This window comes from Chenopodium album, chromosome 7 (genome assembly GCF_948465745.1).
Source record: "Chenopodium album chromosome 7, dcCheAlbu1.1, whole genome shotgun sequence".
In the NCBI taxonomy this organism is placed as follows: domain Eukaryota; kingdom Viridiplantae; phylum Streptophyta; class Magnoliopsida; order Caryophyllales; family Amaranthaceae; genus Chenopodium; species Chenopodium album.
The window spans coordinates 73,185,910-73,209,984 of record NC_137840.1 but is presented as its reverse complement, the minus strand read 5'-3'; the positions used below and the strand labels follow the sequence as shown (position 1 = coordinate 73,209,984).

At 34.6% G+C, this 24,075-nt stretch overlaps 4 protein-coding genes across 5 annotated transcripts; 3 read left to right on the top strand and 1 right to left on the bottom strand.

Moving 5' to 3' along the window:
• The first annotated feature begins 654 nt into the window (after positions 1 to 654).
• On the top strand, positions 655 to 7,784 carry LOC145638468 (protein NRT1/ PTR FAMILY 7.2-like). Its single transcript, XM_081689433.1, has 5 exons — positions 655 to 888; positions 3,221 to 3,362; positions 4,969 to 5,186; positions 5,748 to 6,310; positions 6,582 to 7,784. Exons 1-5 carry the CDS (start codon positions 835 to 837, stop codon positions 7,444 to 7,446), a joined length of 1,842 nt encoding a protein of 613 aa, XP_081545559.1. The 5' UTR covers positions 655 to 834; the 3' UTR covers positions 7,447 to 7,784.
• Positions 7,785 to 8,115: 331 nt separating this feature from the next.
• Positions 8,116 to 13,151, bottom strand: LOC145639490 (arginase 1, mitochondrial-like). Of its 2 annotated transcripts, none has more exons than XM_081690745.1 (7): positions 12,969 to 13,151; positions 11,468 to 11,624; positions 11,155 to 11,314; positions 10,539 to 10,672; positions 9,868 to 10,077; positions 9,182 to 9,292; positions 8,116 to 8,485 (listed from the first exon to the last, which is right to left on the bottom strand). In XM_081690745.1, exons 2-7 carry the CDS (start codon positions 11,606 to 11,608, stop codon positions 8,225 to 8,227), a joined length of 1,017 nt encoding a protein of 338 aa, XP_081546871.1. In that variant the 5' UTR covers positions 11,609 to 11,624; positions 12,969 to 13,151; the 3' UTR covers positions 8,116 to 8,224. The 2 variants fall into 2 exon arrangements, with proteins under 2 accessions (XP_081546871.1, XP_081546872.1); XM_081690746.1 differs by having other exon boundaries at positions 11,468 to 11,610.
• Positions 13,152 to 15,684: 2,533 nt separating this feature from the next.
• LOC145638467 (uncharacterized) lies at positions 15,685 to 19,600 on the top strand. Its single transcript, XM_081689432.1, has 3 exons — positions 15,685 to 17,408; positions 17,904 to 18,093; positions 19,089 to 19,600. The coding sequence occupies exons 1-3, from the start codon at positions 15,813 to 15,815 to the stop codon at positions 19,214 to 19,216; spliced, it is 1,914 nt and encodes a 637-aa protein (XP_081545558.1). The 5' UTR covers positions 15,685 to 15,812; the 3' UTR covers positions 19,217 to 19,600.
• Positions 19,601 to 20,636: 1,036 nt separating this feature from the next.
• LOC145639489 (protein GRAVITROPIC IN THE LIGHT 1-like) lies at positions 20,637 to 23,210 on the top strand. The gene is made up of 2 exons (XM_081690744.1): positions 20,637 to 20,793; positions 21,514 to 23,210. Exon 2 carries the CDS (start codon positions 21,569 to 21,571, stop codon positions 22,835 to 22,837), a length of 1,269 nt encoding a protein of 422 aa, XP_081546870.1. The 5' UTR covers positions 20,637 to 20,793; positions 21,514 to 21,568; the 3' UTR covers positions 22,838 to 23,210.
• The last annotated feature ends 865 nt before the right edge of the window (positions 23,211 to 24,075 follow it).

Genomic DNA, 24,075 nt, shown 5'->3' with positions numbered 1-24,075 from the left:
ACTTAATAAATATTTTTTTTTTTTATTGAATATCAAGTTTTCTCTCTCTTAAATAATCACCTAAGACCCATTTTTAGTTATGCTACACCGTACCAAATAACGAAGTGTGTAGTTGGTTTATCTTAAGCTTATATACAATAATCTTACTAACGGCAGTTCTTGGAAGTGAGAATGCTCTTATCCTTCGCTCTAGACTCAACTATTTCTAAGAATTTGACTACTGTAATTGAGCCGGTCCAATATGATTTTTTTTTTTTTAAATAATAATAATAAAAAAAAAATCTATAATCAGACCATACTTTCTCACTTATCTTGTGGTAACCATATAATCTCACTATAGTATATTAGTATGACATTGTTAATAAGAATCAGATCAGATTTTCTTTGACATTATATGGAAGTAAAAGCTGTTACACTATTTAATTTGTTGTAACATCATTTAACATGCATGTATCATTATAAATAAATATATAGTACATTATTTATTTAAAAGTATTTATTTAAATAGTTATATACTTTTTTCCTCAACATCCATCTAAAATGACTAAAATACCCTTACACAAAAATGTCAGAGCCTTAATTATTTTGGTTATAAAAACAAGAGTTGCTCTGCATGGGCCAACAAATCACTTGCTGATTTTCCTCATTCTCATTTTGGCATGCAGCAATCCATTTCTTCTTCACTGCCATCTGTTTCACTCTACCTCTTCACCATTTTTTCCAACCTCTTCCTTTTTATTTTTTCTTCATTTCACAAATTAAATCCCAGAAATATAAATTAAATTAGAAGAACAAAAACAAAAACCAAAAAAAAAAAAACAGAGAATTTGAAAGATGGAGACAAAATTGCATTCCAGTGAATCTTCTTTAGTTTGTAATGGATCCCAGGTATTTTTTTTTTTTTTTTTTTTAATTAAAAACAGCCTCTCTTTTTTTCACTAATTTTATTCTGTAGAACTTCATTTCTTTTTTTTTTTTTCTTTAGATGTATAAATTCTGAAGTATTGTATAATTTATAATTTTGTAAAACTTTTTCTCTTTTTTCTTCTTGGTTGTAAGTTTTGAATGCTCCCTTAACATACGTCACTTTGGTGTTACTCTCCCGGTCTCCCCATTTTAGGAAATATATCAATTATCTGTCAACAAAAAAAAGAAAACATATCAATTAAATACTCCGTACATGTTATTTTTCCTTTTTTTTTTTACGTATAATATTGTTACAAAAAATTAAATTATGTTGACATTCAAAAGATTTTGATAATTTTTTATTTTATACACATACACCGGGTGTATATAAAAAATGCATACAAAGAGTAAAAATATTAGTTTTATCAATTGTCTTATGAGTTGATTTTTACAGGGTTATAATCAAAAGTAGCAATAATTTAGTAAACATTAAATGTTTATATGCGGTTGTAATTGCTAATTATTGTTGCTTGTCTAATGCTTAGATGGGAAAACCTATCTAATAATTGCTAATTACAGTAGGATCAACCTTTTTTTTTTAAAACTGCTTATCAAAGATTAAACATTTAATTTGATAATCTTTTGCTTTACATAATAATTTTCCTATAATGTCAAAAAAAAAAAAAAAAATTCCTATAATTAAATGGAACCAATATGTTATTGAAATTGTTGACCGGGCATTTTTCCTTGATTTTGGCGTCTACAGTACATACTCTCTACGTACGAGACTCCCGTCATTAATGACAATAACAAGTGTCCGCTAGTAGCCTAGTGCTTCAAACCTCATGTTGGTACGATCACAAGTCTTAACAACACCAACAAGACTATTGATAGTTTTAGATATCAAGTTGGTACAATATTAATTCGATATGAGGTTTAAATGAATTAATGGACACTTATTATTATTATCATCATTCATGACTAGAGTAATTATTGACATGGGCTTTCTCGTTAATTATTTATTCGTATATAAAGTCACTCAATATAACTATGTGTTAATGTCATAACAAATTTATGAGACAAGTAAAGTTGTTTTCTTGCTAATTACAACTACATACAAAGAAAAATTCCAACTAATACATACGAGAGTATGTGCAATTAATAATGTATAAGAATCTTATATATATCACAAAATTTCACTTTTTTCACTTTTTTTGGCAAAGTTTAGAGTACTTCAAAGTCTTATATCACAAAATTTCACTTTTTTTTTTTTTTTTTTTTTTTTTTTTTTTTTTTTTTTTTTTTTTTTTTTTCCTGGCAAAGTTTAGAGTACTTCAAAGTCAAACTATTAGAACTTGAAAAGGCCTTTTGTTTTATAAACTTTAATTTTTTATAATTCCTTAGTGAGGGAGGATTTGATAGCGAGTATGATTTGGTCTTGGAAAAGTATGATACAAGCCGGAAGGAGTGAAGCTTGATCATCAATTAAAAAGATTGAGGAAATATATTGTACTACTCAATTATAACTAACTTGCATTTTCAAATCTACCTACCACTTTAATTAATTTTCCAATAAAAGTGTATTGAAAAAGGCTTATATATTTGATGATGCAATTCACTCATTATAATGTCTAGTTTTGGATGTCTTGTAGTAAAAATTGAAGAGTATCCTCTATCCAATAAAACAACTTTCTTGCTCGAAAACTCGATTACAAACTTAGTTAGCAAATGAACCGAGTTTGAACAAAGTCTAAAACGCATGTTATATATGAGATAGTTTATGAACATAGGAACATATTTCGCGTATGTTTATTTTTAGATATTTTTGAATATAGGAACATATTTCGCGTATATTTATGTGCATTTAGTTTAGTTTGAACAAAGTCTAAAACTCCATTCTATTGAATAATAAGTTTAATCATGAGTGAGGCAATAGTCGATGTCACTCACTTCATCTATAATTTTATATATTAATATATAACCCAAGATGGTACGAATATATAATTCTTCATTATTTTTGTTTGGGTAAAATTTTTAATGAATTTGAGTTAACCAACCACGTTGAGTTAATAATTTGTTGATTGACTGTTATGAGCTTAATTAGCTTGTAGTACATCGTCGTGTTATTCTATCATTAGTGGAAAAAAAAAAAAAATGGAGCACATATAGCAGTGTACAAATTAAACATTTCTTAATGATCATAATTTGCTAGCATTAACGTTATCATATGATTTTTTTTTTTTTTTTTGTTACCTTCCAATTTATTTTGAGTGTAGTAAAGAGTTATATATTAAGAATATTTGATTGATCACAGGGCGGTAGTAGCAGCAGTAGTAATAGCAGTAGTAACGCGAAAACATGGATTTCCTACACGAAAGATGGATCACTAGATCGGCATGGAAGGCCTGCAGCCAAAGGAAGAACCGGTGGGTGGAGAGCCGGGATGTTACTCTTAGGTAATAACTACTTAATTATGATAATTTTTAAGTCGAACTGTTGCAATTATATACACTTCATAGAAGTATAGAACACTTTTGGATTCAGATCGAGTTTGACCAAGAAAGGTTATGTTATTTCCTTTTATCACCCGCCATCAAAATTAATGTGGTCTATTATAATTTGGAGAGACTCAAAATTTGACCTCAAAAAATAGAACTGTTAATTATAAAACAGAGATAGTAATAACGTAACAACTAAATTTATGGTCAATTGAAAATACAAATAACTGTCATTTCAATCTTTGATGAAAAAGAATGTACTCAGTAGTGAAAATTTTACCTAGTTTTAGTCAAAGAATAGAGAAAAACTTTATCCTCTTAAATGATGGTGCCAATTCCTAGTTAGCTAACTTGTTGGCATTCGCATACAAAATCATGAATCTTGTGAACTTAGCATGTCACCGAAAGGAAATTTCAATCCATGATATAATAAGTACAATAGATTATGATTAATTAGGTCCACCAAAAAATTAGTATAAATTTACGCTGCTAATCTCCCGGTCTTTGTATATCTTTAACTTTTACTCGTATTATACTAGACTAGATCTATATGCATGCGATATGTGCTTTAAATTTTAAACTACAAAAATTATCTGTATGAAAAAAAGTAATGGCATGTTACTAGTTATTTTAAGATAGACACCAAATTATTTAAGGAATTGACATATTATTTGGAGAATAATAGAGATTAAATAATTATTGATCTAAATTTTATGAATCCCAAAAATTATAATTATGTGACACCTTTTCGGTTGGTCTCATGGACCCTATGTACCTTATTTTGTTGTCAATAAATCATCATAAGTTCAACATGCGCTAAAATATGAAGTATACATATATATTGTTTAATGTTTACATGATATAAAATATTTAATTTTTGTCCAAAATTATATTATTATGTTGTTTAGTGGCATGGGGACAATTATCACTTTGAATTCAATTAAATCATAATTGAAATTGATGGACTCTTCCTTGTTGATGGCTAAATTTAGTACTTTTGAAATATCATATAATCATGCGAGATTCTACCTTTTGTCACGATAAAGATAGAAGTTGAGATTGAGCAATAAAAGTTAGTCAAGAAGATAATGAAAAAGTTATTTTGGGACTTTAAAAATTGGAGTTTACTTTATACATTCATGAATGTATAAGTTGGCTATGAAACATAACTTTTGTATTGAAATCTTAAGACACTATGATCACTAAGATCTCAAGATGTATTTGAAAAGACAATCTCAAATTGTATATAAGAAAAAATCCTTTATAAAATTCTCGGTTTCAAACTTCTTTAATTATCTTCACACGTTCAAAGTAAATATGACCTTGAAGTAAATTAAGATATATCGACATGTGTAAATTATAACCTGTCACCGTTAAATCAACATGTTTGTAAGCCTATGACCATGAAAATTTAAAGATGACATTATTTTGAGGTGGAGATAGTAATTGCTAGGGCGACATACAATTGTGTAGAACATGATTTTAACATAGTTATAAATAATGTCTTATTTTTTTCCGTTTTTGCTCTAAAGATATGTAAGTTTTTGATGTTTTCAAAAAATAGGTAATGAAGTACTAGCAACACTAGCATTTGTTGGTGTGGAAGTGAACTTGGTGTTATTCTCCAAATCGGTGTTGAGACAGACAAACGCCGAGGCAGCAAACACCTTCAGTATGTGGATGGGCGCGGTGTATCTCTTCTCATTGATAGGGGCTTTTCTCAGTGATTCATATTTGGGAAGATATTTCACTTGCTTAATCTTCCAAGCTGTTCTTACCATTGTGAGTATATATGCTGTCCTCACCCACTCTTGATCTTAATCTTTTAGTCTTTCTCACCATTGCATATCATAAATTCATAATAACGTTATATAATCTATTACAGCACGTAGATAAATGTATAAACATTAAACACGCTAAAAAACTAAAGTTTTTTATGCGTGTTTTGTTTTAACTTAAGATATGTCCTTATGTACCACAATGTATAGTCCTCAATTTATTTGTTTGAACGGTTATTTTGTTTTAAGTTAATTAGAAGTTGTGGGTCATAGACTCATAAAATTAACATGAACCATGAGTTACACATATTGTTGTGCACAAAAAATGGGACTGACGATTTTAAATGTTCAACACGTTATATCTATGCCAGGAGTAGATTCAATCATCGGGTTTTGTGTTTCCTTTCATCAAAAAGAAAAAAAAAAGGCGTGATCTTGCCACTTATTTGATTACAAGCATTCAAATTAGCTCAAATCACATTGTCATTAGAGTTAATTTCGCGATTAAGTAGCTGTCATTAGTATGAATTAATGAAGTTAAACAAGTGCTTCTTAATGTATGCAGGGGTTAATTGCAAGCTCCTTGACAACCCAACATCTCCTACTAAAACCTGGTGGTTGTGGAACACTAGAGCAACAATGTGATCCTCACTCGAAATTCGAGACAGCAATATTCTTCATATCAATCTACTTAGTTGCCTTAGGTAACGGGGCAGCTGAACCTGCACTAGCTACATTCGGAGCTGATCAATTTGATGAGGAAGATCCTGAAGAAAGCCGGGCAAAGACCTCGTTTTTCAGCTACTTCTACGTCGCCTTAAACATGGGTTCCTTAATAGGAGAGACGATTTTGGTATACATTGAGACAATGGGAGATTGGGTGCTTGGATTTTGGATATCTACTTGTTGTGGAATTGCTGCTTTGATTTTGCTGTTTAGTGGAACTATGAGATATAGGCATTTTAAGCCTAGTGGTAACCCAATCTCTAGGTTCTTTCAAGTGATTGTTGCATCCTTTAGGAAAATGAGCCTTGAGGTTCCTCAACATGGTGAAGGGCTTTATGAGATTCAAGGAAAGGATAGTGAGATGATTGGAGCTCGAAAATTACTCCACTCGAATGGGTTCAAGTAAGTAATCATCTCGCTTCAGAATCATCTACTCTTTCTATTTATAAGTAACAATTGATCACGCTGTAATTTAAATTGTCCTAAAATAATAAGTCACTTTCTAAATTTAATAAATATTTTTTCCCGATACTACCCTTAACATAAGTGAAAGTATATATGATCGCCAATCAAACATAAGTTATATTTTAAGATCGAATGTATAAATTGCATTTATCATCTACTAAACTCTGCTTCCTCTGCTCCTTATTCACTGCGATTTCTTTCCTTGCAGGTTTCTCGATAGAGCAGCAATCATCACACCGGTAGACACGTCCTTTATACCAGAGAAGACATCCCCTACGAACCCTTGGCGGCTATGCACAGTCACTCAAGTCGAGGAAGTGAAATGCATCCTAAGATTACTACCTATATGGCTATGTACCATACTATCTTCAGTTGTTTTCATCCAAATGCTGTCTCTCTTCATAGAGCAAGGAGCCACCATGAACACCGCGATAGGAGCCTTCCACTTCCCCCCAGCAAGTATGACTGCTTTTGACATAATCAGCACATCAACCTTCATCATCTTTTATGACAAACTCATAGTCCCTCTTTATGTTAAGCTCACAAAGAGGAAGCCAAAGCCTCCAAGCGAGCTACAAAGGATCGGTGTTGGACTATCAATTGCAGTTGTTGCAATAATAGTAGCAGGGTTATTGGAACAACAAAGGAGGAAATACGCTATTTTGAGTGGGGAGGATATAAGTCCTTTGAGTATCTTTTGGCAAACTCCACAGTATGTTCTAGTAGGAATTGCTGAGGCCTTTGTCTATGTGGCTCAATGGGAGTTTTTCTCCTCGCAAACACCCGATGGTATAAAGAGTATTGGACTAGGATTATCGATGTCTTCTTCAGCAATGGGAAGCTACTTATGCAGCTTGATGTTGTCTGTTGTAATGCGTATTACCACGAGGAATGGCAAGCCAGGTTGGGTGCCTCCCAACTTGAATGACGGGCATTTAGACAGGTTCTTTTTCCTGTCGGCTGCTTTAACTGCAGTAAATCTAGGGTTCTATGTATTTTGTGCAAGAAGGTACAAGTGTATCTCCTTAGAGAAGCGAGAAGGTGGTAAAGAAACGGAAACCATTGTACCGTAAGGTGGAAAAGTGGAAAGAGTTGTAAGCTAAGATCATTTGTTCTAGCATTACATGTATACTTCACAGGAAACTTCAAAAAGATGATGTGTTAAACCATTGAGCTTGATTGCAGAAATAGTTCAAGTGAGGAAATTCTTGAGAGTAGCATTATACACAAGTTTTTTTTCGAACTCTTGATCTTTCCCATTGTAACAAACTTGAGAGTAGGCGACCACGCCACATTTGACTTGAACAATAGCTAGCATCTAACTGTAAAATTTTCAAGGAATGTCATTGAACTACATTTGTGAATTTATACTACCTTTGCAACGAGGCTATTATAAGCCTCTACAATTGCACCTAAACTGTTTTCGTCAGCCCTAAATTTTTCTTGCTCCATACTAGTTCAGTTTTAGAGGAATCGAATTGTCTTAACACTCTTATGAGTTACTCTGTACTATGCTCTGTAAGTGTAGAGAACCTGAATGCGGTCTTTTGCATAGGAATTGCACCTAAACCATAGCTGCTACGAGAATGTTTACTTTGTAATCACGACAATGAGCAAAATATTGAAGATTAGCTAATTAGTTATGAACATTTTTTCACAAAATCAAAAGCTAAGCATGAATTTATTTAGATATTTGGCAATCATGCTTTCAATCTCAGCTAAGTTTTGGAAGATAATAACAATTTGACAACAACAATACTACATTAAAATCAAACACTATAAACCAATTAATCTGTTGTGTAACAGAACTGTACTGGTCTAGTTTATTGTATGAATGATTGATGTTGACTATTACTTTGACATTACTGCTGATAGTTCTCTCACCAACTTGGCAGCAACCATTGCTGTCATACCATCAACAGTGTCCCTCTGAGGATTAAATTCAACCACGTCTGCAGCCACGATATCACCTTGAAGATTATGCAGAATATTGAGAACGTCACGAAAAGACAGACCTCCGGGCTCAAAGTGAGACACACCAGGTGCAAATGCCGGGTCAAGACAGTCCACATCGATTGACACATAGACACCCTTAACTCCCTCACCCAGTTTCTGAGTCAATGCAAAAGGAGAAAAAAGTCACAAAAACGCTTGAATATCCGGATGAAGTAAAACAAATTCACTCCACACTTCATCTTTCGCCCCAAAATTGCATGTTGGCAATTTGCACGGACATTAGGAAAGTGAAAAGGTAGATGGATATGCATGGGAGGCAACTTTAGAGATGAAGCAGAGAGGAAAGATGCTAATACTGGAAATTAATAGATTACTATGGGACATAAGGCATATTAAAGGTTTCATGGACTGAGGTAGTATGCCATCAAAGTAACGCAAATAAATGACTTCGATAATTTATTGACTGACAATTGTACCCAAATAAGATAACATCAGGTCGTCTACAATAAGAAAATTTCCAAAGCTTTGTTTAAAAAGGAGTGACAACAAGAAATTGAACACAAATCATTTAGAAAATGTACAATGCTGTTAATACTCCACCTATAACACGAAGGTTGGATTTCTTGGGAGCAAAGATTGTTAATTCAGGAAAGAGAGTTATCAAGGAAGCAAAATGAAATCCAGGAAAGGATAATAGGATTGAAACTTAGATGTCAAACAAATGAAGCAACTGCATAGAAGAGCATGATGTACATTTATGTGCATGAACATAAATTGAAACATATAAAACAGTATGATGTATAAGTTGGCAATCATAGATTCACAGAGCAGATGAGAAAGATAAGGAAATACCAAATTTTCCAAGTAATGGCGATCTTGTGAATATGTTCGCATTTCAAATTGCTCCACTCCAAATTTCTTTCCTTGCTCCCGACCTTCGCTATTTATAGATCTTATACCAACCTGAACAATTTATGACATTCTTATAGTTTCAGAGATCATTACAATGCCAAAAGGAAGTCAACAGCTCTTGATTTCTGGCATTTAATATCATATACTAAGAAGAATATTATATATACCCAACAGAAAAGACACTATGTGGTACAGTCCAGTCCATATGGGTAATGCAGGCCAATCCCAACATCAAGCCAAATGCTGATGTAAATGGTCTTCATTAAGAGATCTATTGAAATTATTCAACACAAAGCCCTGTTTTACCACCCCGGTAGCTAAATATGGAGTAGAAAAGATGGTGACTAATGGCTCAAAATCTGATTACTTAGTGGTTTTTGCAAAAACCGAGGAGTCTATAGAATATTATAATGTATCCATCTATATAATTGGTGGACTGCAGCATGAACATACTAGATAAACCTGGTAATAGTAATCAATCTTCTCTTTTTTATAGGATGGCTACAGGTGAGAGTAAAATTGCTTTTATAAAAGATCACAGAGCACATCACTGAAAACAAGCACAGGCTGAGTCTCTTTATTGAACAATTTAAAGAAAAGGAAAAAACAAAAATTAACTCAATTACCTGCAGCAGCCTCCTTGCATAGCCACCCTCCATTATACGGGCAAAAGAAGATGCATGAGAATACTTGTTCCCTTCGAATTCATGATAAATATCTGGATGGGCATCTAGATGTAGAATATCTATAGGTCCTCCAAGCTTTTCAGACACAGCTCTTACAACTGGGTAAGATATTGAATGGTCACCACCTAACACCATCGGACGCAAAGGTTCCTGCCAATAAAATAATCAGAACAAAATAATTTCAAAAAAATTCAAGAGGGTCATATCTTCACCTCTGAAAATAAACTATACAACGAGTGGAAACAAGATCATGGTTGAAGAAATAATAAGCTGTAGATAGGATGAATGAGCATCATGTATACATGAACATGTGAGCTACCATGATGATCATCAGACCTTGCCCTTTTTTTATTTATGCATTTTCTTTTCTTTTTTTTTGGAACGTGGGTTCAATTGCCAATAAGATCAAACTCGACTCTACAACAATGTATATATTACTATTAGTGGAATTAAAAAAATTAAGTATCCCCCATGCATGAAAATAAAAGGTGTGATCATGCTTGTGCAATATCTGTAAGTGAAAGCTGGAAAAGATTTTCTATATGTAAAATCAAAGCTCAAGGAAACAACAGGTTACTTGTACGTTGGGAAGATTTTAAGAGATGACTTACTTCTTCCATAACTAGCTTGACTGACTGACTGATAATGTTCATCAGTCTATCATCATCCACTCCACAATCTCTGATCTCTTGAACAGGAAGATCGCCTACATCTGTTAGGACTCGAGGGTTATCTATTTCTTTTCCTGCATAATGTCACAGTTTTAGCGGCAAGCAATTAGCATATAAGTTAAACAAATGAAAGGTAGAAAGTCTATATCAACATCTTCAACATGTTCCCAAATTCTCATAGTATAACATATGGTACTTACTTTCAGATGTGAGTTGAATTGAAATCAAACAAACCAATTACATATGAAATCAAACCTTCTGATTACAGAAAGTTATTATCAGTTAGCTGATCCTGCACACACATGAGGTTTTAAATGGTTTCCATGAATACTTTTTCATTTTAATTATTTTATAGAATATAATTTTTTTAAATCTTAGAAAAGGTAATACAGAACTAAAAAGAGAAAACAAGGTGTCCTCGTAAATAAACTCTGTTAAAAGTTACAGATTACCAAATTTTTTTAGTTACAGGGTACATGATATTTGTCTTCAAAAAAACAAAAAAAAAAAAGGTACATGATATTTATCAACAATGGATAATCAGAGATGACATTACCTCCTTCGGTTGTAGCATTTGTGCTTCCACACCACATTGCCTCCCTAATACGTGGGGGTGCAAAAGCAGGCCCTTGGAGAAATGAAGAGTTATGCCCCAGAGGTATTCCAAGAAGTGCAGATGTTGCTTTGGCTCCTCCCAAGGCCCGCACAAGCTCGCCCTAGAAACAACAATTAAAATGGAACAAATTCACACACACTAGTGCGAGATTTAATCATCCATTCTAGAAGATAACAAGGCAGAGCAATAAGGAATAAACTCAAATAAGGACAGTAATCATCAGTTCATCACTGTATGTGGATAGCTGAACTACCTTGAGCTTCGCCTTCTCACGAATGAGGGTGAGGGAGGCATCTATTACTCGATTTTGGCCTTCAACGATCATATCTTCAGGAATATTTGCTCCATGCAGTCTCCGCATGAAATGAATCCCCCTCCTTGCAACCTGCTGCATGACTAAAGAAGGAAAACTGCACATGTAAAAAGAGAGAAAACATTTAAAACAGCACATGTATACATATAAATTTTTTCAAACTCAATTATTAACGCAACAAACACAATGTTATACGGAGTAGCAGATTATAAAATAACAACTCCTTTCCTGCATTGGCTGCATGTATAATAGATCTATCAGATTATCATCTCCACCATATAGATCATTAAGATCAATCAAAAACTTCAATGTGTAAGCAGTCACAGCTTTCAAACCATTATTTATCACCCTAAAACATGATGTAAAATCACTTTATTTACTAATTTATCCCTTGAGATAAAAACTCAAAACAAAGCATATTTCTAACTCTTGAGATGTCCATTTTGTAAAGGTGCTAATATCATCCCCCCACCCCTTTCCTAAGGGAAACAAGGATTGATCTCGAATTTCAACATTTATTAACAGTGAAATAAAAAAGGTACAGAAGAATTTATTTGCCAGAACCATCCATTCACCATGCCCTTGCTATCCGAATAATCTAGCATTCTAGTGTACTGATCATTTCAACATGACCCAGAATTCCTAGAGGTGATCAAAGTGAGCCCGACCCGATGTTGGACAGGTTTTCCTACCCGTCCTTTTTTTTTTTTTTTTTTTTTTTTTTTTTTGGCAAGCTAAGGGTCTGTTCTCTTCGGCTTAATTCACTTCATCTCCAATCTCCAATCAATTCAATTCCTGATTTCCTTCTCTCATAAACAATTCATTTCAGTTTAGTTTAGTTCAGTTCAGCTCTAATTAGTTCAGTTCAATTCAACTCACTTGGGTAAATCAGAAGAGACCCTAAGCAATTTTAGTTGGTTTTTTTGGCCCAGCCCGAAAAGGCCACACGACCCGTCTAGTTTGGGCACATAATTTCTGGCCGGAGGAGTGGGCTGATTTTTTACCTCGGCCCAGCACGCTCAATGACCATTTCTAAGAATTCTAACAACCATTAATTGGGATATGCAAAATGCATAAATTAATGTTGAATATTAAGTAAATGCCGCAACTGATAGCTTAATTTGTACGTAGTAACTTTACAATTCAGGTATCCAAAATTAATCAGGCAGACAATTGATACAATAAAATAAATTCGAAATCTAGGGTTGAATCGGACTGAATTCAAACTTCCAGTACCAAAAACTAGCAATACCCAGAAAAGTAATCATGAAAATTTCCAGAGAATTAATAACCAAAACTAAATAATAAGACATAATAATTGTTTATAGCACAAAGAATTAGTTTAAACTTATAAATAAATAATTTTTGTATTACCCTTATAAAATTGAACTTGAGAAGTTAAGATTCTTAAAAATCAGAAGAAAAAGTAAAAGAATTGTACCTGGTAAAATGGATGAAGAAGAAAGAGAAGTAGCTGAAAAAGGAGAAAAAGGCTTATGAATTTTGGGAGGAGAAAGAGAGATTGGAATGGTTTAAATAGTTGGCAATGGCAGCAGAGGTAAAGGACTAGAGGAGGTGGAGTTAGCCAATCAAATTCTGTACTATTCTACTCCGTTGTTCGTACTCCACGTTTTGGTTTTTTTTGGGTGCACACGAGGGCTCAGGGGCTTGCCCCGGGGAAAAACTACTCCACGTTTTTTTTTAATTTAAGGGAAGATAGGAAAAAACAAACCCATGTTAGGGAAGATACAATAAATGAAAGTGAGTACTCATAGTCACAAAACATTAGAACTTAAATATAAATTGTTTTATACACACGGGTGTATCGTACCTTGAGTTAGCATCTGTCCTCTTCACCTTAATTTCAGTTCAAATCAGCTCCAATGTTTTTTGTTTAATTTAGTTCAGTGTAGAAAAATTAGAACAGACTCTTAGTTGGGTGTACAACACACCCAAATATATAACAATTTCTCCTTCTTAAAAGAACGTGTAAAAAGTTTTTTCTGTAATTTTTTACAATGAGAAAAAGAAGTCTAGTTCCCAACAAATCCGATATTAGAATTCTACCAATAATGCAATGGAAGTACTAGTTTTACTATACTCTGTTACAGTATTACCCACTCTAATACAAGAAAATAATTGTAAGTAGGGGTGTACATAAACAAAACCGGACCTGAAAACCGACCGAAATCGGACCTGTAGATTGTGTCCGGGTAATTTCAAGGAATTTGGGTCCGGTCTGGATTAGGTCCAAAACCGGGGTTTTCAGGTTCAGACCTAAAACCTAGTAAAATTGTTTTTTTTTTAAGCTTTTTTTCAAAAATCAAACACAGGCCTAGATTATGCAACAGGTCTAAAATCATCATAACAGGTCCATAAACAGATCCAAATACAAGTCCAATGGGTTATTTATTAAAAAAAAGGAAAAAATTCACAAAATAGGTCCCCTCAAGTCCAAACCCAGACCGGACCTATTGTATTAGGTCTGACCCGAAATCCGGACCTGTTGAATCAAGTCCGATCTCCAGTCCTCAAAATTCTTTAATTTAAGTCCCGGTCCCGATAGGGCTAATCCAGGTCCGGTTCGGTTTTGGACCGGTGTATAGCCCTGATTGTAAAGGAACAATTTGTATACCCTCAAAGAAGTACTTCATCTATTTTTTTTAAAATAGTTGCTCCATTTCTCCATGTGCAGAATATTAGGAGAAATTAATAAAATATGGAGGTAGTGGGGTAGGTGGAAGAATAAAAAAAATTGTTTATGTCACCTGATTTTTGCTGATCTGATATGGTCTAATCTGATATGATCTTATTGCCTGATTTAACCAGTCTTTGACTTTAAATGTATGATAATTAAGGTTAAAATATATCAAGTAAGATTTTGTTAGATTTGTAATAATGTGTATTTTATGAATATGTAATTTTTATAATTTTTTATTACGAAATTAAACATATTTAGCGATAACAAATTGCACATAAAACGATGATATGATCTGAACTTATTTTTTTCTGATCTGAACTTTTTTTTTTTTTTGAAATAAGCAAAACAAGGTGAACTATAGGCCTGTTCACGGATCGGATATCCGATCCGAAATTTTTTTTGAAATAAGCAAAACAAGGTGAACTATAGGCCTGTTCACGGATCGGATATCCGATCCGAAATGTGATTTCGGATCGGATATCCGAATACTCAGATATCAAAAATTGATATCCAAATTCTATTTAAAAATTTCGGATATCCGATATTCGGATATCTATCCAAAATTTTCGAATAGGATGTTTCGCACATCCATTATCCAACATTAAGTAAAATTGTTATGATTACTTTCAAAATTTCACTGATTTTACCGTTTTTTTTATCGATAAGTTGTACAACATATTTTATTAAAATAATAGTCCTTTTGCAATAAATATTATCATCAAATATATTATGAATATTATAATAAGTTAATAATACAAGATTAGTTTTATATGAACAATTTAAAAATCTTATATATATTTCACTATTTTATGCTTCATATTTTGGGTATCTTTCGGATATCGGATATCCAAAAATTTGAAAATTAATATCCAAATCTGCATTTTATATCCGCTTTTTCGGATCGGATATCCGATCCCAAATGAAAACTCGAATTAGATATCCAAAAATTCGGATTAGTTGCAGATCGGATTTTCGGATACTTTTGTACAGGCCTAGTGAACTAAATAAGGCCTCAAACCAAGGGTTCGTGGATTTTGAAAGCCAATTGTTGCTGGAGGTAAAGCTTTGGTGCATGCTGTTAAGTTGGCTAGAAGATTTGGACTTTAAAATGTGATCTTTGAGTCCGACAAGTCATCCATTGTCTCAAAACTCTCCAAGACAGACATCCATTTAATTGACCTCGACTCGATCCTTGAAGACATTCTATTTTTCTCCCGTAGTTTTGATTATGTATTTTGGTCTCATGTCAAGAGAGATGGGGATTTTGTAGCTCATCATCTTAAAAAGCTTATTCCATTTAGTCTTGAATAAGTATGGGTAAATTATTGTCCTTATGAGATTTCCCCTTATGTTTTGATGGACTCAACGTCCTTAAATTAATATAATCGACTTCCGGTTGTTTTAAAAAAACAAAAACAAGGGCTGAAACCAACTAAAACGGGAATGAGTCCAATCTACAACAACACTCAACCGTCATTACAAACCGTTAAGCTTTCAATTGTCTAGAACATACTCAAAATTACGAAATTTTCCCACAAATATTTTATTTTCCTAAAAAACCATTTATTTTCCATATTCAACGCAATGCAATGCCACCATTACATCTTCCCCAGATTCTCACTCTCTCTCCACCGTCATCACCACCACCTCTTCAGCCTCCATTCCATCAGAAAATCAAACCCTAATTCCAGAATTCTACTAAAAATGTCACTCTCTTCTTCATCTTCTTCAATTTCAGAGGAAGAACTCAAACAACAGCAAAAATCCCACCATTTACAAACCTTACAATACCATCAACAAACCAAACACCATTTCACCAAATTCGCAAAAGGGCCGGGTCGTTTAGATTGGGCGAATCAACCCAATCCGTTTCGAAGATACATTGATGCTCCATTAATTTCTCTCCAACATTTTCCAATTGAAGAAGATGAACAACAATTTTCAGGTGGGGTGCCTTTATATTCCTCTATTTTTCTCTCTCTTCCTCCTCCAAAACCCATTTCATTTTCGTCAATTTCTCAGTTTTTATATGATTCTTTAGCTTTATCTGCTTGGAAAACTACTGGGTTTTCAACTTGGTCTCTTAGGGTGAACCCTAGTAGTGGGAATTTGCATCCTACTGAGGCTTATATTGTTGCTCCTGCAATTGGGGGTTTGTCGAATTCTGGGTTTGTGGCTCATTATGCACCTAAAGAGCATGGATTAGAGATTAGGGCTGAAATTCCAGCTGGGTTTTTTGATAGAGGTTTTCCTGATGATTGTTTTTTTGTTGGGTTTTCGTCGATTTTTTGGCGGGAAGCTTGGAAGTATGGAGAAAGGGCGTTTAGGTATTGTAATCATGATGTTGGGCATGCTATTGCTGCTGTTGCTATTGCAGCTGCTGAGCTTGGTTGGGATGTTAAGTTGCTTGATGGGTTAGGGTTTGATGACTTAGAGAAGCTGTTTGGGTTTGAATCTTTCCCTAAATTGCCGATTCCTAGTCGCCCCGTTAAGGGTAAGTTCCCCGGGATTGAGTTTGAGCACCCAGATTGTGTATTGGCGGTGTTTCCCCGTGGGGGAGAAGGGGAGTTTGATTTGAGTTTCAAGGATTTGAGCTCAACGATATCAGAATTTTCGAAGTTGGATTGGAAAGGAGAGCCTAATGTACTGAGTAAAGAGCATGTAGTTTGGGATGTTATCTATAAGACTTCGGAAGCAGTGAAGAAGCCACTATTGGTAGGGGAGAGATTGATAATTGATCCTTTTCAATGCAGTGGTGTATGTAGTGATAGCTCTTATAAGGGATTAACAGTTAGGGAGGTGGTTAGGAAGAGGAGGAGTGCAGTCGATATGGATGGAATAACTGTTATTCATAGAGATACTTTTTATCAAATTCTATTGCATTGTCTCCCCTCCGGATCAAGGAGCGGAGAGAAGCAAGGCAAACAGTTGGCATTGCCATTTAGGGCTCTCTCTTGGGATAGTGAAGTACATGCTGCTTTATTTGTTCATAGGGTGTCAGGTTTGCCTAAAGGTTTGTATTTCTTGGTGAGAAATGAAAATCATTTCGATGATCTAAGGAATGATATGAGGCCAGAGTTTACTTGGAGGAAACCTGAGGGTTGCCCTGTCGACCTTCCTCTTTATGAACTTGCACCTGGTGACTGTAATGAGATTTCAAAAAGACTTTCCTGCCATCAGGTACTGTTGCAAGATTAGCAATTTGTTTTTCTTCTTTTCATGTTGTGAATTGAAGTTGCTATTTATGTAAAAGAATCTTATTGGTTTAGTTAGTAATTGTTTGGATAAATATATTTTAATTTCCGCACAAAAGTACTGATTTTTTTCCCTACACGTCACAACATGTAGTCTGACCTGTTACCGTTATGTATTGACTCCTGTGTTGGTTATACTATACCCCTTTGAGTGAATGAAAGGAAATTATCAGAAGCTACTTAAACCATCTCATATGAGTTGACAGTATTTGCAGTTATGCATTTTCATAGATTAGGATCTGTTGTGCCGAGATGAACACTGCTATAAAGGATTGAGGCAGAATCATAGGGGTAAAAAAAGAGGGAGAGAGAAAGAAGTGAAAAGGCAATCAATTTACAGAATTCTTAGACTTATATTATTGTAGCATTTTAGAATTCTTTTGAACTCAATTCTTGAATCTACATCTGGATTTGAACACAGGACATTGCTGGAGATGGATGTTTCAGCCTTGGCATGATATCGCATTTTGAGCCTACATTGCAGGCAAAGGGTGCATGGATGTATCCTCGGCTTTTCTGGGAGACTGGTGTTCTAGGACAAGTGCTTTACTTAGAGGCTCATGCAGTGGGCATTTCTGCCACTGGAATTGGTTGTTTTTTTGACGACCCTGGTAATGATATAAATTCCCCTTCATGCTCTCATATTTCTTTGTATTGGTCCTCTTAAATTGTCTTTAAATCTAATTACTTAATATAGCTTGACTGAAATTTGGAGAATTGTTTGAAATTGGATTTCCCTGTTGCTTGAGTTGTTCGAGAGGATTGCTAGACGTTGCCACTTTGTGTCACTGGACCCTTTATGCTCATAGAAAAGGATTAAAAAGTGTATTTTCTTCTTCTTCTTCTTCTTTGTTGCATCATTACTCTATCAGTATAAAAAGTTTTAAAATTAGGTCAGGATTTAGGAAACCTTTAGTTTCATTCAGCAGAAACTAGGTTTACAGTTGCTTCTTTTCTGTGCTATTTCAAGATCCCAATCATATTTCTTAGTAATGTCTTGCATTACTAACTGTCAATATATGATGTCTCTGCAGTTGGATACTAATCTGTATTACAAAAAATTATTGGAAGCTAATTTAGTAATTGGATAATGATATACGTATCCCTTGGGGCTGAAAATAAGCATTTAATATCTTTCACAAATTGATCTTTATTATTAGTTTAGGATTGTACGACAAATTCATTCGTCTATGAGAATTCTTAGACTTATATCATTGTATGCTCTTGGCTCCAATTCATACCTTACCTTTAAATCTCAGGTTGAACCAATAAGTATTTACAATTATGAAGCAAGTTACAATCTTTTGTGACATATTGTAGACAGTAGACTTACCTTCCTATTGTATTTAATTTATGTAAAAATTATTGTAAAACAGCTAGCAAATATTAAGAGGGTTGGGAGAATGTGAAACAAAAAATGTCATGGAGGCAGTTTGTGCTAAAACTAATTAAAAATAAATAAATACTAATAATAAAAACCTTTTGATTGTAGATTTGTAGGATGAAGGGTTTTTTTTTTTTTTTTTTTTTTTTTTTTTTTTTTTTTTTTTTTTTTTCTAATTGCAACTTTGCAAGTATAGTTAATAAGTTCCGTAATTTGTTTCAGTACATGAGGTGCTTGGCCTGAAAGGATCAGATTATCAAAGTCTTTACCACTTCACAGTTGGAGGTCCAGTCATTGACAAGCGAATAATGAGCCTACCTGCATATCCAGGGCCTGAGATTGATGCATAGTCTATATTTTCTGGCTGCTTGATCTAGTTCTAGAAAAAAGCTGACAGGTTGTATGTTCCTATGACATTTGTACAGAGTTTGACGTATATGTAATATCTCCAAGAATTCCATTGTCAACTAGTGCCATGAGGTCTTTGGCCAGAGGTAATCAGACTATTGCAGGCTTGCAGATGAGAAGTTATTAATGATCTAAGCTGCATATCCAAGGCCGTAGATTGATGCATAGAATCATACCTGTATGGCTGCTTTATCAAATTGTAGTAAATGAAAAACAAAGGTTATACATTCCTTTGACTGTTCTAGATTGTATAGCAAAATTGTACTTGATTACCATGCGAAAATAAAGTTTGGCATGTACTGCTGTATGTGTATTTGAGTAATTCACACTTCGCAGAGTTTATTAGGAGATGATATTGCTAATGGCCTGACTTCTTTATTGAGAACACAGGAAGTATTCATCGGGTAAAAAGCTGCACCAACAAGCTGGCTTGTGCTAAACACCAGGCCCGGCAGCAGGGGGAGATCTTATTCGAGACACCTTGACTGCATTATTCCTTTTCTTCAACATGAAGTCATGAAGATTGAGTTGGAATGGCTAGGCCACTTCTATATGACTATATATAGACCGGATAACAGATATGTTGATATTCTCTTTGTTTAGTACTCCGTACTAGCAAGGGTATAAGTAGCAAAATTTGAACTGTAACTAGCTTGATGCAGTACACACCCATGACACGTTGGCACGTCGCAAAAGCATCGCATAATTTGCCTAATTATAAGGCCTCGATTGAGGATGACTACGAATGATCATGATATCCTATAAATTTTGGGGGAAAATGGTTAAGGTAAAGGTTGCTACTGCCAGTTTTGAGAAGTTCAAATGTTGGGGGAAAATGATATGTTAGTAATATACTAGACATGGTATTTCAAGTTGTTGGCCTTTAAAGGTTGCTAACTTGCTAGTACGCCTGCTAGCAGTTTTGAGAAGTTCAAATGATTTTTTTTTTTTGGGTTGTTGACAGAAAAGTAGAAAACCACAAAAAAATAAACTAATATAAGCATTTGCGACTAGGTTGACGGAATTTTTTGTTATTTATGGGTTAATTGTCGCATGAGATTATTTTTTTACCAAATTGTCGCTTAGGGCTTAGTTTTTTTACTTTTTTTACCAAATTGTTGCCAGAGTTATTTTATTTTTTCCAAATTGTCGCTAAGGGTGTTTTTTATTTACCAATCTGATCAATTGGCTATGCATTTTATCGATTTACGAGTATATCAAACCAATCAAGCCTGTAATAGAAAAGTGTTATGACTTATGACCATTACAAAACGACATCATAATGAGAATGGATTATAAAAACACCAATGAATGCTGATTGTTGATACGGAGCATTATTTAGATCTGACGGTTGGTATAATGCGCATCATTAATCATCTTTCATGTTTTCAATTTTTTTCCCTTTTTTCGAGCTTTTCACTAACGCTGCACCTTTCTCTCTCCTCCATTAAAGTGGCTTCCGAGCTCTCCATTGAAGTGGCTTCTTAGCTTTCTCTCCTCCATTAATACTGCTTCTGAGGTAAGATGTTTTCAAATTTATAATCATCGAATATTAATTTCACGATCTAGGGTTTTAATTGCACACTATCGTTAACTTAATTGTCCAATTTAGGGTTCTTCTATGGTGAATTTTGAACAATTGATTATAAATTACTGAGTTTATGAAAGATTATATCCCGAATTTGTTGCTAGTATTTTCTTTTTGCTATTTACGTTGATAATCTTAAGCGGAAATGATTTCATGTGATTTTTTTCAACCCTAATTTGATAATTAAGTCAAATTTGGTTGCTAATGTGTTGCATTTATAGACTAATTGATCCGAAAATAGCCTTTCAAGCTCAAACCGAGTCTATTCCTATTTGGGCTTGTTTCGAACCCTAAATTGAACCCTTAATGACCATGCCCTGGGCGGCCTTGGATCTAACATTAGGGATTGGAGAAGGAAACCAATTTATATTGGCTTAGATGAATTTGATGCATTCAATGGTATGATAGTCTGGTTAATGCTAATTGGGTTTTGTTATATTGCCAGTGTTAGGCATTCCTAGATCACTGTTAAATATAGTTGATCATCGATTATAAGCCAGTTTTGTGTCGACTTTGCGTTGTGTTCCATATGCTAATGGCTGAATTATCAGTGATGAAATGAAATGTCTGGTTTATTTTAATACTTTATTGGATTCAAATTGTCCCTCTATATAATTATGGCTTTGTGAATTGTGCGAATAATTCTTGCAGTTGTTGCTCTGGGGAGAGCGGTGTTTGTTTGACCACCTGTTCTTTTGAAGTAGCTATGCTACCCAGTGAAGTGAAGGAAAGTCAACTCCGTGAGAGCAATAGCCAGAAAGTACACCCTCAACCAATGGAGGAGGCCATGAATCAAAGTGTCGAAGCTATAGATGCTCTAATATCAAGGATTTTTAATAATATTTCCTCTTTGAAGACAGCTTATATCCAGCTTCAATCAGCTCATACTCCCTATGATCCTGATAAAATTCAAGTTGCTGATAAACAAGTCATTGCAGAGCTGAAGAATCTATCAGAGCTTAAGCATTTTTACCGGGAAAACAATCCCAAACCTATGTGTGTGTCTCCTCAAGATTCTCGGTTAGCTGCAGAGATCCAAGAGCAGCAAAGTTTATTGAAGACATATGAGGTCATGGTGAAAAAGTTCCAATCAGAAATTCAGAACAAAGATTCCGAGATAAATCAGTTGCAGCATCAGATAGAAGAGGCTACTCAAAAGCGAGAGAAACTCGAAAAGAATCTTAAGCTTAGGGGCTTGTCAACAAGAGATTCAGAAGCTTCTGGAGAGCAAAATGGATTTTTCCCTGTGGATTTAACTCCTGATCTGTTTATTTCAACTGTAGAATCTGTATACAAAGCTATCCATGACTTTTCAAAACCATTGATTAACATGATGAAGGCAGCTGGTTGGGACCTCGATGCTGCAGCTCAGTCGATTGAACCAAGTGTTGTTTATGCAAAGAGATCTCACAAGAAATATGCATTTGAATCATGCATATGCCAAAGAATGTTTTTGGGATTTCAACAGGAAAGTTTCACAGAGAAACCGGAAGATCTTTCAGTGAACAGAGAGAGTTTCTTTCACCAGTACCTTGCTTTGAGAGAAATGGATCCCTTAGATGCTCTGGGTCAGAATCCTGATTCCATTTTTGGTAAATTCTGCAGGAGCAAGTATCTAATATTGGTACACCCCAAAATGGAGGCCTCCTTCTTTGGTAATTTGGATCAGCGGAACTATGTGATGGGGGGTGGACATCCTCGCACCCCTTTCTACCAGGCCTTCCTAAAACTGGCAAAATCAATCTGGCTCTTGCATAGACTCGCACATTCTTTTGACCCAAGTGTCAAGGTATTTCAAGTCAACAAGGGAACAGAGTTCTCTGAGGTTTACATGGAAAGTGTGGTGAAAAACCTGGTACTTGATGAAAGCGAGCAAAAACCAAAGGCAGGGTTGATGGTTATGCCCGGCTTTTGGATTGGTGGCATAGTAATTCAAAGTAAAGTTTACTTAACAGGCATGAAAGTGGCTGAGTGAGTATTCTCTTTGACGGTTAGATCACAATCCCATCGTGCTATTCAATATGTAATTTATTGTTGTTTACTTTACTGTATGTTTAAGTGTATCCTTGTAGTTGCTGGTTGCTCTGTTCGTAGTGCCTCTTTGTTAAGCGTGTTACTCCAATTGTAGTTGTATGAATAGAGTAAGTGTATCCTAATGTGCTTATTGTTCCGAGGTCTCAAGCCCACAAGGGCTAGTGGCATTGGTGTCTCAATTGTTATGTTGAATCTACATCATCATGCTTGTCCTTCAGTGTAATGCTTATTGCGTAAATTTTGGTGCAACATTTGTGCACCTGGTGGTCCTTGAATTATAGCATATGATGATCGGTGCATACCTTTTCTTAGTATGTTATTGCCTTGTGACTCACATTTGAATTATTTGTATTATTCTGTTTCTGTCATGACATATTTGCCCTCCCCTGGCTCCTTGCATTGCACCCCCCAAAAAGAAAAGCCTTCCCCTGTCATCTTCTTTCTTGTAACTCTATGATCCTGAATTCCTGATCTTGCTATATTGGTTTCTTACTTTGGGCTGATTTCTGACCTCTGTGGAAAGACTCAGTTTTTTTTTTTTTTTTTTTTTGTTTTTGTTTTTGGTGGGTGAGGCCTCATTGGGTCGGAACTTGGAAGTCTTGGAACCCTTTACAGTATAATCCAGCATGAGGTTCGGGGGTGGGGGAGGGTAAAGGTCAGGAAGTCCTCTCCGTCAAGGATTCTTTGATGGGTTTTTGATTCCATAACCATGGTACAAATTTTTTCCTTCAGGCCAAACGTTTTGCCTAGTCTTAGATTGGTCATAAAGAATTGTATAATGTATGTAAAGTGAAGAATTTGGGAATAAATACTACAGTATATAGGGACTGGAATGATAATGAAACCTTAGTGAAATTGTTGGATGCATGTATACTTCATATTCTACTTTTTGGATCTTTCTTTCCTTGCCTTCTACGGAGTAATTAGCAATTTAAGCTACTATTATTAGTTAATAGTTACCCTTCATCCTTAAATAATTGTTCCTAATTTTTTTTTTTACTACTGGTTAATTGTTATGTAATTCTCACATTTGGAGTACCCTAATGGCACATGACCGAAAGACTCTATTCTTTATACTTTGGTTGTCATCAAACTCCCTTGAGTAGGAAAAAAGAGAGGAATTACTTGAATTAACATTAAACGAGTGACACCTAAAACACCCTTAAAAAAATTGTTGGC